Source organism: Triplophysa rosa, linkage group LG2, assembly GCF_024868665.1.
Source record: "Triplophysa rosa linkage group LG2, Trosa_1v2, whole genome shotgun sequence".
Taxonomy (NCBI): domain Eukaryota; kingdom Metazoa; phylum Chordata; class Actinopteri; order Cypriniformes; family Nemacheilidae; genus Triplophysa; species Triplophysa rosa.
Genome location: NC_079891.1, coordinates 21059960 through 21078705, shown reverse-complemented (window position 1 = coordinate 21078705; position 18746 = coordinate 21059960). Strand labels below are relative to the sequence as shown.

At 39.1% G+C, this 18746-nt stretch overlaps 1 protein-coding gene across 2 annotated transcripts in view; it reads left to right on the top strand.

Annotated features, from left to right (window-relative positions):
* The first annotated feature begins 13283 nt into the window (after positions 1–13283).
* lamc3 (laminin, gamma 3) overlaps positions 13284–18746 on the top strand; it is a 106819-nt gene continuing 101356 nt past the window's right edge. The window contains exons 1-3 of one of the 2 annotated variants that reach the window (XM_057355075.1): positions 13284–13412; positions 13692–14074; positions 17597–17901. In XM_057355075.1, coding sequence (XP_057211058.1) covers positions 13693–14074; positions 17597–17901 — 687 coding nt within the window. In that variant the 5' untranslated portion in view covers positions 13284–13412; position 13692. Of the gene's footprint in view, positions 14075–17596; positions 17902–18746 lie in introns of both variants that reach the window. The other variant, XM_057355084.1, reaches the window with a different exon arrangement.

Below are 18746 nucleotides of genomic sequence, written 5' to 3'. Positions count from 1 at the left end.
TCACCCTTCTACCACCTAATTGATTTCTCCTTCTCGCACCCATCTTCTCCTCACACTTGTTATTTCTCAAATCACTGGAAGCGGTAGTCTTCAAATGTGTCATTGCTGTCTCAGTCTCATTTATAAGAAACTTCTTTGGACTTGTTTGAATCTTTCATTCCATAATGTGACAGTCCGGTGTACAATTTGTGCCCTCTGCTGCACCGTCACACACAGCCACATGCTCAGTTCATCTCTCTCTCTCTCTCTCTCTCTCTCTCTCTCTCTCTCTCTCACACACACAATCTGGATTGCTCCTTTTCAGTTCGACCCAAGTAATTCTTAAATTGGCAGAAAAAAAATCCATCCATAAATAACAGACTTCATTACTTGCTTTCACTGTGAGTGTGGATGTGTGCTGGTGGATCATGTTGAGGGTCTCATGGCTCATTTCTTCGTAATAATGTAAATTTATATTTTCAAACATACATTTAGGTTGGCCATTCATCTTAAAGAAAAGGACTACCAATAAGACTGTCAGCCTTACATACGATTTTTCAGCTTGGAGCAGATTTTTATGTGTACCTACAGCTATGTACATTTTTTTAGAAATATGTGTCTCATGAATTTAGAAGCACAAATATAATGAAAAGTAGCTTGCTTTAAAGACACAATTGTTATAATACCTATAAAGTTGGCAAAAGTGACATCTTTCAATCTTGCTAGTCATTCATAAAAAATGGTCAGGCTTTACAATAAGATTGTATCTGTTAAAGGGGTCATATAACACGACTAAAACTAATATTATTGTTTGTTTTAGATTTAATGCAATGTGTATACACGATTTAAGGTTCAAAAATGCTGTATTTTCCACATACCGTGCATGTTTGTAGATTTTTTTACAAAGCTCATCGCTCTGAAAGGCGAGGTGTACTATGATTGGCCAGTTAACCAGTGCGTAGTGATTGGTCGAATACTGGAAGCGTGTGATGAAAATGTAACGCCTCTTACCATATTTGGAACATCAGGTTCCAAAGCAATTGTACTGGCAGGTACGCCCACCTTACTTGCGTATATATTTGGGCGGTCTTAGTCAAATCATACCGCAAAACTGACGCGGATATGTGGGGGTGTGGTTACACGAGGCGTTTCAGGCAGGTCTGGGTGAGCATTTGCTTTTAGATAGAATGCATCTTTTGTTCCAGCACTTTAATTTTTGCAATTTTACGTATGTAATACATGCATGGGCAACTTATAACACACCAAAGACACAGAAAAACACGTATTCGCGCCATATGACCCCTTTAACATTAGTTAAATCGCATTAGCTAACATGAACTAACAATGAGTACTTCTTGTACAGCATTTTTAAATCTTAGTTCATGTTCATTTCTTTACTAATACATTTTTAAAATCAAAAGCATTAATTGTTAACATTGGTTACTATACAATGAACACATGTGGACAGTTTTGACATTAACTAGCAGTAACACAGATTAATAAATGCTGAAAAAGAATATTGTTCATTGCTAGTTCATGTTAGCTTATGTATTTACTAATGTTAACAAATACAACCTTATTGTTCAGTGTTACCAAAAATGTTCTTCAGATTTGTTACTATCACATTACAAAACCACACAAATAAGGGTTTTAAACTGTAGGCCTGCCACTTTTTGTAAAATGGTCCCAAAACTTGAAAACCTCATAGAAAATGAATGAAAAATAAAACAGCTCATATAATATTTAGCATGTCCTCCTGAGGTTGACGAGCACTTTCTGAATGTTAAGCCTTCACTTCATTTCACTGACCATTTATTGAGAGAAAAAAACAATTCATACTTTAAGAGTGTAGAGCCCTATTTTGTATCCTATTCATGAAAAGTGCCATATGCTCCTGAGGGAGGAATATGTCAGGATTGTGGTGTGGAAGAACCCAGATGCAGGCAGGCGGTGAAGGGGTTAACACGAGACTTTAATTTTAAACAAAAACACACAAAACAAGGACCCGCGATGGGGTAAAACAGCAAAAAGAAAATAATAAACAAGCACAGAACGAAGACTGACTAAACACAAGACTGAATAAACACTTGACAAACTAAACTAAAGTAAACACTTACTAAGACGATGACACAGCAACAACAGGAACAGGCAATAACAGCTAACGCAGGACGAGAACAAGGCAACTTAGATAGCACACGCATACAGATACACAATGACCGAGCACAGGACAAAGAAACATGAGGGTTTAAATAGGGAAGACAAACGAGGGATAACGAGCAAGGGCAGGTGTAGAACATAAGACACAAGAGGGAGACAATACAGGAAACGAGAGGGGCGGGGCCAATGACAGGACACTGGAGAGAACGCATATTATTGTCAAAAGGACAATAATATGTTTCTCTCCACACATAACCAAAGACTTTGCCATGGCTCTGCTACAGGACCAAGAAAAACATGACTAAGGAAGCAGAGCCATGACAGAATATGCATTAATTATGTATTGTGCATTCTTGAAGTAAGGAGGGGTGAGGAATTTGTAACTTTCAGTTTAAAAAGAAAAATATGCAGTTACTCAAGCAGGATAACTTGCATAGTGTAAAACTACACAGAGCAACATCTCACATGTTTCATTTATAGATGCAGATAGAACACAACATCATTTTATATAACACACAAGCTTAAAGAGTACATAACTAGGGATTTTTAAGGTCCTACTTTGTTTTATGGAGTGTCCAACAACAAGTTTATGTACATAGAAGGTGTAAAAACACTATGATTTCCTATATATTATACCACGGGGCTTCAGTCTGATTGGTTGACAAACGTTCTGCATTAACTTTCAGTTAAACGCACACCTATGAAGGTGTTCCAGGTCTGCTGACCGCATTACAGTTCCAAATCACTTCGCCAAGTTTAAACAACAGAAAGGTTATAGCAGTGGTTCTCAACCCTGGCCCACAAGATCCATTTTCCTGCCGAGTTTAGACCCAACTCTGATAAAACACACCTGAACAAGCTAATCAGAATCAGAATCAGAATCAGAAGAGCTTTATTGCCAAGTGTGCTTGCACACACAAGGAATTTTCTTTGGTGTTGGAAGCTTCTAGTACAGACATTCAACACAATGACAATACAATATAATAAGATTTACAGTCTAAAAGATTCTAAATTGTGCATATATAAAATAAAGACTATTTTACAGAAAATGGGGGGTAATAACATAAAAATGGGGGGTAATAACACATAATCAGCGGCTTCAGTAACAGACGCGTTCAACTTATTACGATGCTGCGCAAATTGCTTAGCGTATGGCATTAAAGTACCGTGAGAGTTATTCGCATACTGCAGGGCTTGACATTAAGCATTGTCATGTGGTTGTCCTTCGGTAAATTTTTCGTTCACTTGTCCGGGTACAAAAATGACTTGTCCAAAGATTAAAAAAATGTTTAATTTGAATTATAATATAATATAATCAATATAATTGTTTCGGATTTAAATTGGTCAAGTTTGCTTCTAAGCATTTTAAAGGCGGGGTGTCCGACTTCTCTTAGCCGTTGTTGATGTTCAAATCAGCAAAACAAACCCACCCCTACCCCCATCTTTCGCTTTCGTCACCGCTCGGCTCGGCTAATGTCCGTCCTGTGCACTGTGCACCTTACTGCTGATTGGCTACAAGGTTGTTTTGGTACTCGGCCCAACTCAGTTGTCTAAAGCGTAATTGGGAAATCGGTTACCCCGCCTTTAACTAGTGTCCGCTTTTGCCACCTGAATTTGGTCATAGGCCTATTCTCCGTGACCGCTATAAAACAAAGGCAAGCAGTAATTATTATTAGTGTTAAGGCCGTAAGTTAACTTTTCTTGCACATAGCACTGGTGCTAGAGAGGTTTAAAGTTTGGTAGCACAGGCCAAACAGTAGTAGCACAAGTATAAATCGTCTGTTGTCATCATTAAAAAAATATATGGAAGTGCAGTTCATCATGAATAGGCAGGTAATTGACAAAAGACATTAATGTTACATACAGATGGATAAATTAGGGCCATGTCATTTTTAGATTACCTAAATTTGTTTTAATTGTTCTGTGTTTTTCCTTTTTTACTATACAATAGTGGTATATTTGTTCACATAAATGAGTGTAGTATACTATAGTTTCTACTTCAATTGCGTATTTTTTTTTACTGCTGAAGATATAAACAATACGAGGAATAATTAATGTATTATCACTGGCTTTTCTGTCACATTACCGCAAACACGCAGTTTTGTGCGCGATCTCTCACTCGCTCACTCACTTACTCACTCACACACACACACACACACACACACACACACACACACACACACACACAGAGGTGGGTAGTAACGCGCTACATTTACTTCGTTACATTTACTTGAGTAACATTTTGGAAAATATGTACTTTTTAAGTAAAATTGAAAGTGTGTACTTTTACTCTTACTTGAGTAAATTTCTAATAGAAAATCTGTACTTTTACTTCGTTACATAATTTACATTGCGTGACGTTCCTTCGTTCCTTCATTTTAAAATATGCTTTTTAAAATGCGTTGTTTATTTCAAGGTTGTCGTCTCTTTTTACGGGCATTCCCGAGTGATCGATTCTTTTGAGTCGATTCTTTTGAAAGCATTAATTGAACAATGGGCAAAACCATTTGAATAGGCTAATGAATCAGTTCAAATGATTTGTTCAGTTCGCAGCACGATCTGAATCATCTGAAGCAGGATTACTCACTCCTCGTAGCGCGAAACTTAAGAACACGCAGAACACAAAGAGCGTTGGATGAAGTGGATATTAATCTATATCTATACAATCAAAACTGCAAATGTGTCATATTGTTTGCCAGCAATGATAAATGCCCGCCATATGCGCGCACCCGCGCGACCTGTTCGTCAGACACAGCAACATGCGCGTTACCTGTCAGACACAGAGACGTGGGCTTGCAGAAATATACATTTGAAGAACAGAAGGAAGAAAACTTGTTGATGGGCGTGTGGTTCACTGTTTACTGTTTGTTTACAAGTAAGAGCGTTTCACAACACACACGTGACACAACACGAGAAAACATGAGCTTTGTTCAAAAATGTGTATTTCATTTAAGAGAGCACTGCAGATGTTCTAGATCATCTTAGGAAATGCTCTGAGTTTAGTTCATGCTTTAGTTTGACATGGTCTATTATTCTAAATAAGTTGTGTAAACTACATTGACATCAGGACTAGATGAAATTTACAGAAATGCTTGTCTCTTCTGTGTTTGTCTATTCTTTAGTCTCTCTAGTATATTGCAAAGATATCTGCTTATGATAATTAAAAATATTGATTAAAATGTAATATTAAAATATTGGCGTTAATATTAATTTTATGTAGTAGGCCTATATAATCAGATACAAAGTAACTAAGTAACTAGCTACTTGAGTAGTTTTTTCATTGCATACTTTTTTACTTTTACTCAAGTAATTTTTAAAATAGTGACTTTTACTTTTACTTGAGTAACAATTTCTCTAGTTACTTGTACTTTTACTTGAGTAAAGATTTTGGCTACTCTACCCACCTCTGCACACACACCACGTGGCTCAAGCTTCCGAGTCCGTTTGCTCTAACGGAAATGAGATGCGTATGGGATCAGAATTGTTGCAATATTCTGAGTAAATAAATTATGATCTGCAAATAAATATGGAGAGTTTGAATAGAGAGTGCAGAATGCCAAAATAGGAATTTATCACTTTGGTACATAAAGACAATACAACGGCTGGCTTGCAGCAGACCAAATCAGTCCCCAGTCACCGGGATTGTCCACCCCAGTCCGTGCGCGCTGTTATCAAGTCATAAACATTTCAGTCATTTGTTACTAACATATGGACAATGCATAGAAACACAAGCAATCATTACTGAGTAGTATAAAGAAGAGGCCATTCACATTTCTTAGTATATCACGCATTTTAGACCGCCACTAGCCGCCATGTTAGCTCCCTGAATCTTAGTGCAGAACAAAACGTGATTGGCTGAAGTTAGAACGTGCCCTATTGGACAACGAAAACGGAAGTTACCCGATTGGCTTGCGTAGATAGTGGGCGGAGTCCACCTATTTGTGGATTGTGCGCACGTCTTGACGTTAGAAATGTTTCAAAATCCACAAATGCACAGAGAGCCATCCACAAATGCGTGCACTGATCCACAAATACGTGCAGCGATCCACAAATGTGCAGAAAGTGATCTACAAATAAATGCCATTGAAATAAATTTGTAAATATTTTTTATTTGCAAATCTCATTTTATTTATTTGTGAATTCCATTTCTTTTTGTGGAACGTCTAACATATATTTATGGTTCGCTTTATGTGCATATGTGGATTTAAAAATGTTTGTGAAACTCTCTATATTTATTTGCGGATCATAGTTTATTTATTCAGAATATTGCAACAATTCTGATCCCATAGATGCGCAAGAAAGTAGTCCTTACTATCAACAGCATTTTAAAGACGATAACATGACAAACATTGAAATTAAACATTTAAACAATGTCCTGTGGTGTGGTAACCATGGTATAAGCGGAATAATTGACTCCGGTCCGTTCAGTTATTCTAAAGTTAATGCTTTTCCCTACATATATATCTCTTTGTTGATGTTTGGTAACTTAATTTCAGTTAAGTAATTACTTTAGCTCAAAGGAAAATACGTATAATAATCGTTATTAAATATACATATTTTACAGTCTCTGATTAGTAATATAAAGCATAACAATACCTGTATGCATTCGTCCAGCGAATGCATCAATGATATTATATAGCCTACTTTATATTATATCCTGGCCATAAGTAACGTGACTCTACCAAACAGGATTTAGAGCAAAGGTAGCGTAAATCAAAGTGACCAAGTATATGAGCCGAACACAGAAAACCCCTCAAACTCTACTCTACATGGTAAACATAATGACGATCGCATAAACACAAACGCGCTAGAGTGAGGAGAGAGAGAGAGAGAGAGAGAGAGAGAGAGAGAGAGAGAGAGAGAGAGAGAGAGAGAGAGAGAGAGAGAGAGAGAGAGAGAGAGAGAGAGAGATGGCTTCCAAAGGAAGAACGAGTCTGTGCACACTGTGACACTGGTGAGGTGGAGACTGAGACACACTTTCTCCTTCATTGTGATCAATTTAAAGATGTGAGAGAGAAACACTTTCACAAAATGTCAAAGGTCATGCCAGAGTTTGATAGGTGTTCAGAAACAGAGCGAATGCAGATGTTCGGGAGAGAAGAGACACACAGGGTGTCACGGTTCTCAGGGTGAGACACAGAGACAAGGACAGAGGACCCAAATGCAGACAGCGGGTAAGGGGTTAACACAAACTTTAATAATAACTAAAAATACAAAACAAGGACCCACGTGGTGGAACATAACAAAACATAGCAACACGGATAGGAACTAACTAGACTGAAAAGAATAACATTTGACATGAACACTGTAAACTAAACTAACTACACAACAAGAACTCACCACGAAGACAAACATCGACGCAACAGAACAATGATCCAGCACGAGACAGAAGACACAAGGGCATTATAAAGGGATAAATCAAGAGGAAGGACAGGTGCGAGGCATGAACTAATTAACAAACAATAACGGAGACGAAAGGGCGGGAACAGAGACGCCACACCGGAGGTGGAAGACCACAGGGACAAAACGTCACTCTCCACATAAAACAAGAGGTTCTATCATGGTTCTGCCACTAGGTCAAGAGAAGCAAGACAAGGTGGGGCAGAACCATGACAGAAGCCCCTCCTTAAGGAGCAGCATCCTGATGCTCCTCAAGGAACAAACAAGACTAACAGACTGTGACATAAAACATAACATTCAAACATGACCAAAAACGTGATAACATAGGAAAAAAAAGTCCAAACAAAGACATGGTGCCGGCACAAGCGCGAATGGCCGCGGAGGCCGGCTGGACAGTACATGGCGCCGGCTGGATGAACCCGGCTGGACAGGACATGGCGCCGGCTGGATGGCCGGCTGGACAGGACATGGCGCGGCTGGAGGCCGGCTGGACACGACATGGCGCGGCTGGATGGCCGGCTGGACAGGACAGTGGCGTTCGGCTGGATGGCCGGCTGGGAGACCGGCTATCACCGGCTGGGCAGGCCTGGATGTCGACACAGACAGGGGGGAATGTCGGATGGCTGGGCAGCGCTCTCCGGCAGCTGGGCAGCATCTCCGACGGCTGGGCAGCGCTCTCTGGCAGCTGGGCAGCAAACAAGGACAAACACACACAAACAGTCGACTCGACAGGCCTGGGCACCAGCTGGGAGCCGGCAGGATCTTCAGCGGGAACAGGACACCGGCGGCCTCAACCCTGGAGGGGAATCCGACGACCTCAACCCTGGAAGGGAGCCCGGAGGTCTCGATCCTGGACGGAGTTCCGGCAGTCTCGACCCCGGAAGGGAGTCCGGCGGTCCCGACTCTGGAATGGAGCCCAGCGGCCTCTACCCTCCAAGGGAGTCCGGCGGATTCAACCCTGGAAGGGAGTCCGGCGGCATCGACCCCTCCCGCTGAGATCCCTTGTCTGCTGGGTCCAGAAGGCTGGATCATTCTGTCACGAATGATCTGGGATGAGACACGAGACAAGTACAGAGGACCCAAATGCAGACAGCGGGTAAGGGGTTAACACAAACTTTAATTAATAACTAAAAATACAAAACAAGGACCCACGTGGGGGAACATAACAAAACATAGCAACACGGACAGGAACTAACTAGACTGAAAATAATAACATTTGACATGAACACTGTAAACTAAACTAACTACACAACAAGAACTCACCACAAAGACAAACACGACGCAACAGAACAATGATCCAGCACGAGACAGAAGACACAAGGGCATTATAAAGGGGACAAATCAAGAGGAAGCAGGTGCGGGGCATGAACTAATTAACAAACAATAACGAGGAGACGAAAGGGCAGGAACAGAGACGCCACACCGGAGAGTGGAAGACCAACAGGGACAAAACGTCACTCTCCACATAAAACAAGAGGTTCTATCATGGTTCTGCCACTAGGTCAAGAGAAGCAAGACAAGGTGGGGCAGAACCATGACACATCAGCTGCTGCTTCATTCATCTATCAGCTGCACACCCTCAGAAACAAACTACTGCCTTCATCTGCTACAATCAATGCACATCTACACTCTTGACTTTATTACATTCTCATGTTTCTGCCTGAAATCTACTTTTGATATTGAGATTTTATTTCCACATTTAATTTGTTTACTTACATATACTCTATTTTATATTTCATTCTATATTTATGCCTTACTCAGCACCTTAGTTTAATTTTAATCTCATGTTTGTACTTAATGTATGTCTTTTGTTATATGTTCAATGCTTTGGCAATATTGTAAGAACACGCAATCATGCCAATAAAGTACCTTGAAATTGAAAAATTGAAAATTGAGAGAGAGAGAGAGCGAGCGAGAGAGAGAGAGAGAGAGAGAGAGCATGGCAGCGATTTCTGAACACCAATAAAAATCATCTTTAACAAAGAGGTACAAACTTAACGCAGCTATTCTATATTTAGAATCGGATACTTGCGAGCTCTGTGCTGGACCAATATCCGTATGCGCGTGTAGAGATGGAATTGTTCAAAAGGTTTCAGAATGCAGTCCAGCTGGAAAGTTCCTGGCCTCGTGACCAGCCGTGTGGCTCATCTAGGTGTGCGAGGCAGCAGAAGTCCATTGTTCCGTCTTCCCCCCAGTGGGGGGAAAAGGGCAGTCTCCGAAGAGACGCCATGAACCAGTTTCTGATGAGGGCAGGTATAGAGCAAAAAGGCCAAGCTTCCGTTTTCAGAGCAGGCTCGATATTTAACTTCATGAGAGGGCATGCCCACCTGAGTTTGAATCGACCAATCAGAGTTGAGCAGGGAAGAGGTTCTTTGTCCACTCAACAGCTAATTTGCATCTTTATGACCTCCTAGCAAATTTACAAAATACCAGTCCAAATTATAACATAATGACTAGAGAGTGTTCTATGTTCACACAATATATATAAACAAGGAAAAGACCAATATCAACATAAAAAGACCAAAAGAGAGTGGAGGGGGTTTATGGCTCTTCTTTTAATGATTCCGACCATTTGGCCTATGCCAAGTCTCTACAACTGACTCTCAAATGATTCGTTCCACGATTCATCTGTCTAATCCCCTCCTTTCCTAGTCTGATGTGATTGGTCAGATGGTCTAGTCTGCCATGATTGGTCTACCGCGAATGAGGCTCACGAGCTACAGTGTTTGGGGGAGAATAGTGAAGTTTTCGCGGGCAGTCCTAGCAAAACGTAGGCGGGGACTGTATGTAGTGATATAAATCCGCTGCGGTTCGCGAATCGGACTAGGGACGACTCGCTTGCGTGATTCAGAGTCGACTCCCTTTTTTTCAAGCCAATAACTTTGTTATTCATTCACATTCGGATTTACAACTTGGCAGACTGCTTACTTTCAAACACGGCAACATTACACACTGCATGAAATGTGATTTTCATGATCTCATGTTATGTATGCTTTAATCAAAGTCATTGAGGAGCAGCTAAGGGGAAATGTGACAGCGTATTGAGAAAGTGAAAGAACATTCTAATGAAGCCTTTTATAATTGCCTCACTTAATCAAGCAGCGGCTAATTGAGACAGAGAGAGATGAGAGCGAGGAGAAGAATACAGGAAGATGAAATATCTGTAGGTCCAGATCCAGGGTGCACCTCTGAGTCTGCACCCTCTTATCCGAACAATCTTCTTCAAATGTTTAAGCTTCCCCTACAATGAATGAAAGGCTCCTGGTGGTGCCATCACAGTGTGGTACTGATCACCTTCTAAAACCTTCCGACTCGCTGCACTCCTGCAGTGGAATGAACTCCCAACCTTAACCTGCAACATAACAAAATGTCTAGAGATGCAGCTTTTCCACACACAACTCACTGATTTATAATCTTATTTTTTGTACTTCTGCAATTTCTTTATACCTTTTTACTATCTAACTGGCACTGAAATTGTAAATTTACTCATACTGTGTTTGATTTATGTTTGTAATTTACAGTACATGGAATTATACATTTGTGAATGTCAAAGTTGGTGACATGGGATAGTTAAAGGGATAGTTCACCCAAAAATGAAAATTCATTATTTACATGCCTGCTTGTCTTTTTAAAGCTACAGTATATGACTTTCTTCCTTCTGCAGAACACAAAAGAATATATTTTGAAAAATGTTGGTAACAGAAAAGCGTTGGTCTCCAATCACTGCTATTGTATGGACACAAAACCAATGCAAGTCAATGGGAACCAACAGTTTTTGGTTACAAACATTTTTAAAAATATATTTTTTGTGTTGTATTCCTTTAAATCTGTAAATGTGAATTCTGAAAAAGTTGTACATGCTGCTGTCCTCACATAGGCACTCTACACTAACAAGTTAATTTACAATTGATGCCTGTTAAAGCTCTTTGTAATAGGAGAGCCTTTGTGTACCCAATGATAAATGAATGCACGGTTCCCTTCCCCTGCACTATTCTCTCCCACAAATGTTTAGAGGGTCCGCAGTGTGTAGTGTGCTCATTCGTCTTGATAAAATAATGATGGGCCGTTTTTACAGCAGTTCTGGCTCTGAGGAGCTGCCCGGCAGCACATTGCTATAAAGCCGCCAGAGTGCACCCTGCACACTTGGATACAAAGCCAATTAAATGCCAATTACTAATGCAGCTTCAAATGTGGACCTACAAGTATGGAGGTCAGTCTTTATACAGAGGAACAATGTAAAATACACCCGTGCCATTGCATTTCATTAGCGATATACAGGAAATGTGCTACAAGGAAACGCAAAACTGTGATTATTTCTCTGTAAGCCACTTATCGCTTTATTAAAATGTGTTGTGATTTGCCTTTAGAACAATAATTGCTAATTTCACATCATAATTCACACCTTCAAATACAATCCACCCATTTGGCTATATTGCATGTGTAATGCTTTGCACTTGGCAAGTACATTTGACACGTAATTACGCATCTCCGAATGATGCTGTCTTCTGCATTGCATTGCATTTCTATTTAAACGGTGCAGAAATCGTTCCACAAAAATTAAATCACTATCTAATCACAGACCCGCCGATGAAAAGCAATGTCATGAGTATTGCATTTCATTTTGTTGCTCTGTAATGATTGCATTTCTGTGTGGCACCACCTCTTCTCCTACGGTGTTTAAAAACGATAATCAAACACTTCACATTTTCCATTCTCTTTACTACTGTACAAACTGCATTTGTTAAACAAATAATTTTGTTACTACTTGACATTGCATTTATTCAATAGGGCGTGCACTATCAAATCAAACCGAGCTGAAATGAATAGTTATGTTGTTATTTACCGCAAACACTGTGTGACTGTCGACTTGTTTGCTGAAGGGAGAAGTGCCGTAATTTGCATTGAATTATATGAAGTTAAATATGAATCTACTGCTATGTGAAAAATGGGTCCCCACAATTCCAGCTGTTGTTTGAAAAATAAATATTCTGTCATCATTTACTCACCCTCCTGTCATTTCAAACCTGTATGACTTTTTTCCTCAGCAGAACACAAAAGAAGATATTTTGTAGAAAGTTGGTAACCGAACAGCACTGGCCCCCATTCACGTCTATTGTATGGACACAAAACCAATGGAAGTGAATGGGGGTCAGTTTACAACATTCTTCAAAATATCTTCTTTTGTATTCTGCAGAGCAAAGAAATTCATACAGGTTTGAAATGACAACAGGGTGAGTAAATGACAACAAAATAGTTTATTATACTATCACTTTAAAGGTCCAGTGTGTAATTTTTGTGATGATCTATTGATAGAAATGCAATATAATATACATAACTATGTCTTCATAGGTGTATAAAGAGCTTAAACAATAAAGCGTTATGTTTTTATTACCTTAGAATAAGCTATTTCTATCTACATACACCGCGGGTCCCCTTGCATGCAATTCGCCAGTCGTAGTGTTTCGAAAGGGAGGGGTGGAGTGAGCAGTTGGTTGCAATTTGCAACCTTGCTGATGGATATTACTGACTGGACCTTTAAGGAAGTTTATCTGCCATCTTTTAACTTATATTCCTGTCTCACCTCAGAAAAGAGGCTGTCTTCCAAATTCTCCAAAACTTTTATTTTTTCATCATTCTTGCCTTTAGCCCCTCCCTCTTTTTAGCTAATTGGTCGACCCCCAACTCCCCTCTACCTCTCTCTCCACCCTCTTCTCCGACCGCCTGAAAATGATTGTGAGATAGAGAGTTTGTGTCCCAGGCTGAATAGAGGATTTGTTAAAAACCAAGTGAAAGACAAATAATGCACAGAGGAATCAACTTGCACAGGATGATGGCGGAATATTTCTTTTTTTTATACCTTTCCTGTTTAATTGAATGTATGTGTGCATGCATGTAAATAATACATATTGTGTGTTGTGTGAAACCAGCTGCATGCAAACTTATTTTGTATAAAATTGTCTCTGTATTACGCAAAATGTGTGCTTCTGTATGTATTCCATTAAGATTGCAATATCACACACTTTTATATGCATGCCTTTGAAGTTTCACACTGAACCGCTGAACTTCCTCTAAAGCTTTGCTCTGTAGCATGTGGGTCTGATTATTTCCTAGACGTGCTTTGTTCTTCTGAAGTTTTTTTCTGTTCCTTTGCTCAGAATGATGAATTTCTACGAACTCCACATCGTGCTTTCGTTTCTTCTTCTGCTTTCTATCACCTTGTCCTCTGTTCTTGCTGGAATGGACTCTTGTTATGATGAGCAGGGCAACCTGAACCGCTGCCTGCCTAAATTCGAGAACACAGGCTTTAATCGTTCCGTGATTGTTTCAAACGTGTGTGGCATCCCGCCCGAGGATTACTGCATGCAGACGGGCTCCACGCGATCTTGTCACCATTGTGACGCCTTCGACTCGAAACTGAACCACAATGCCACTTACCTGACGGACTTCCACGCAGATGAAGAGCACACCTGGTGGCAGAGCCAGTCTATGTTTTATGGAGTTCAGTATCCTAATTCAGTCAATCTCACTCTGCATCTTGGTAAGACATCTAAATTGAGCTTAAAATAATTAATTTTAATATTGATATTAAAGGCATGCCAATGAATGTGTTTAAAAATATTTATAGAATTTAGCCTTACACCATGTCTACACCGGACACGACCGATACTATGCGACACGACAAAAGACATTAGAAACGCATTAGATGATATTATAATATATTAATATATATATATAGATAAGATTATAATGGTAAATTTTGTCACACTGGATGCGCCGCGACAATCCCATTAGAACAAGCAGTGTGTCGTGTTGTCGCGCCTCGTCCAGTGTAGACACGGTGTTAGTTCTTATGTCTGAGTTCAAACAGATTTGTATGGATAAACAAAAAAATAGTTGGTAGGCGGAATGAGGTGTGCAAAATAAGTATCATGTTTGGAATGTGATGGATTGCATGTGATATTTTTAATATTAACGGCAGAGCGGTTAAAATTATGCATTTGGCAGATGCTATTTTTCAAAGTGACTTGCAGTAAATTCAAGCGTATTAAGTGTTTTTGGACTGGAGTATAAATTCAGTGATGAATGAATGTTATATGAAATAGATGTGTAATTTCCATCTTTTTTAGCTCTTTTTTGCACCAGATCAAGTGCTTTACCCAACATTTCCTAAATGCAAAATGCATTTTAATAGGAACATGTCCTATTAAAGGAAACTGTCTGCAAACATGAATCTGAATACGAGTCTTTTCAATGTATCCTACCTTTAAACCTTTATATGTTTAAACGTCTTTTAAATGTTTTCCTATGCTTATATATCAATCTGCCCGGTATTCTCACTGAACACAAGTGGGCAGAGATAATCTTGCTTGTCAGGATAGATTTCTTAGACATGAACCTTTTGCTGTCTGTAAATGAGAACACCTGTGTCCTGTCTGATTAGATGACTCAAATATCTTTGTAGTGTTATTACTTTAGGACTGAAGCATAAACTGTGAAGGGTAAGAAGCATTTCCTTAAAGTATATCTCTAAGAATGTGACTATTTTTGAACAGCAAAAATTTGAACAGCGAAAAGTATAGGCCTACTAGGTCCATTTATTTTCTTTTCGTTGATACAGCCAAACAAACAAACACATGATTACAACAGGGATATCTCAACATATATCATTAAAAATAAGCCAGGTTTTACAAGTGAAAACAAGGGAAATCAAACTTTTTTTGGACAGTAGATGACAAGACGTGTCCTTTAAAACAACACATTGTGAGCAGCCGTTTGACACAGTCTCCAATACAAAACAGCTGCTTCTAAACATTTCTGTTTACGCTTATTACATTGTTTAAAAACGTTCAAAGCCGTTGGTTGCTCAACAAAACTGTCTGACTAGAACTGATAACAAGTATATGTATACAGTGCTGTGCTTGGTCTGTTTCCATTCGATTTTCTGAAGCGGTTGCAAATGTTCAACTTAAAGTGATAGTTCACCCAAAAATGAAAATTCTGTCATTATTTACTCACCCTCAGAATCAGCACATTTATCGCAATATTAAGAACTTCCAGGATGTACATCCTATGTTTGTATTGGATCAACATACTAAGAAAGAAAGAAAGAAAGAAAGAAAGAAAGAAAGAAAGAAAGAAAGAAAATTATGTTTTAAAATACTAATAAATAGAGCTGAATATTTGGAAAGCAAAATTGCATCTGTCTAATATGCTTTTTGCTTTGATTCATAGAAGGGTTGCAGTTGAGTGTTTATGAAAGGCCTTTTCATGTTTCTTAACCAAACAGAATGCATCCAAGGGAGGCCTACACAGACATACACACAGTGGAGGCAGCTTTGGGGGTGGTACAGAAAACATTTTAAAGAATAAGACAAACACAGAAAGCAGCAGAGTCCAGTGGCAGGTCAGGGTTTTCCCATACACACACATGTAAACATACACAAACGCCCACATACACATACTTTAAGGAATGTTTCCACATCTGGTTTCCATTGTGGTCTTCGTTCAAAGATGTTCAAAAAACCAATATGAGATACAGATGGTTGCAGCTAAATACCCCAACCGGACATCAAAAATTATGCAAATTACAAACACTTTGAAATACCATTTCTAGATTTCATTGCAGACATAACCGCCTTACACATTGTGTCAACCATAAAGCTTACAGCACGATGGATGATTTTGATATGGCGTTTACCCTGAGCTATGAGTTTCACATAAATATTACTGTAAGCCTGGTTTAGTTTAATCGAGTTCAGACAAAACACGCACATATATATATATATATATACAGTTAAGTCTAGTCTACTTATTCCTTTTAGACAAACAAGCACAACAGCTGTGGAAGTTTACTGTATAAAGTACACATGGATGTATTAAACCTGTGTGTGATGAATACACCACAGTACATTTACACATGCGCATATTCAAATTCAAGTCCAACTCAGTAATTCAGCGTTTTGTTCCAGACTGCACGTTCATTCATCATGATTAGAGATTTACTGTAGACCACCTCTAATTTTTAGCTTTTCTTTCTCATTTCGCTCTATTTCCTTTTCCTCTTTTCTCCAGCCAAGATAATCTTCTTTCATGCTGAGATTTAATGATGTTTAAAGGATTTCAACATGGCAACCACCATGGTCCACGTTTGAAGACAGACTGAGCTGAAAAGAAAATGGATAATTTAAGGAGATATATTTTTTAGTTGTAAACAGCTTTTTGCAAGTCAAGTGACCAAGACCATAAGACTTCAGCTCTGATTTTACCGTAACAACAATATATCACTGCTGTAGTTTAAAAATTATCATATTCAGGACAAAGAGATTTAAAAAATACATATTTGAATAAACTAAATAACTGAATGATTTGTCACATTTAATATAGAAATATACAAGTCATGATAATCTGTATGTCAATGAGTTTGATTGATTTCATTAATTCAGTCATAAACCAGGCACATTTTATATACAAACACAATATATGAATAAATAGTATATACTGATTTCCTCTCTAAATAAGATAACGTGTCCTCCTTTGATTTCTCAGTTCCTGACCATGATGGTTTCATCTAACCACTCTCAATTTGTCCCCTCTTTCAGTTCCACTCAACATTTGTTTATATTTTATGCTGACGTGTTGTTTTTCTGAATAAGTATATTCGTAATAGCTTCTAGACAGGCAAAAAGAAAAAAATCTAAACGTATTTCTTGTCATCTTTTACACAACAGCCCTCCCGAGATGTTTTATTTATATATGTCAGACAAATAAACAAATATGTCATGGATAGCAGAAGTACACAGAATCAGATTTGTATGTGATGTTTAAAACCATAAAAGATGAAGGGATGCAGATGTAAATCTTAGCCGAGCTCAATTTGCAGGGTATTCTGTGTACTTTAATTGTAGATGCATTAATTATTGATTTTTGTGGGATCCCTGCAGCAGAAGATTTAATTCCGCATACATCTCTGCAATGTTGGTTTTATTACAACTTTCAATACTTTCAACAAAAATATTTTTTTCATAAACAAGCTTTTTTAAAAACATTATTTTTCCCCAAGGCAAGGCCTTCGAGATCACATATGTCCGTTTGAAGTTCTACTCCAGCCGACCGGAGAGCTTTGCCATTTACAAGCGTACAGAAGAGAATGCACCATGGCAACCGTACCAATACTACAGCGCTTCCTGTCGCAAGACTTATGAGAGGGACAACAAAGGCTTCATACGACCAGGAGACAATGAGAGGACGGCCCTCTGCACAGACGAGTTTAGTGACATCTCTCCACTAGCTGGTGGAAATGTGGCCTTCTCCACATTGGAGGGACGACCCAGTGCCTACAACTTTGACCAGAGTCCTGTGTTACAGGTTTGCAGTTATTAATGTGATTTCATATTAATGTTTCCATATTAATGCGAATGAATGGTCAGTGTTGGCACAAACAGCTATAATTGTTCAGAAATTATGACTGTTGAATGTCATGATAGATTAATTTATTTTCTTGAAAAATGCTGTGTTATTTTCAATTCAGTGTTGGGTCAAAAAGGGACAAACCTAAACGTTGAGTTGTTTCAACCAAACATGCTTGTCACGACTCTGTCACGACTCTGCGTGGTGGAAAGAACCCAATTGCAGGCAGCAGGGGATAAAGGGGTTAACAAGGGTTTTTATTCAATAGAACACAGAACATCAAAACAAAAACCCACGAGGGGGTATAACTAAACAAACAGGATACTAAATGGGACATAGACTGACTCACACTAAACTAAGCTAAACATTACTTGACAAACTAAACTAAACACTTACTAAACTTGACGAGACAATCCAAACGGGAACACGAGCATGGGGGGAAACAGGTAAGCATAGGATACACCAACAACGAGGAACGACACCATGTACAATGCACGAGCAACAAGACAATGAAACATGAGGGTATATAAAGGCAAAACAAACGAGGGATAATGACACAGGGCATGTGAGGAACATTCGACACGGTAGGGAAGCAATACATGAAACGAGAGGGGTGGGGCCAATGACAAGACACGAGAAAACACATGAGATGTCAAAAAGACAAACACCATGGTTTTCCCACACAAAACCAAAGACTTTGTCATGGCTCTGCCTCAGGACCAGGAAATCCAAGACTAGGTGAGGCAGAACCATGACAATGCTAGGTTGTTTTAACCTATTCCTGGGTTAAACAGGTGGGTTCA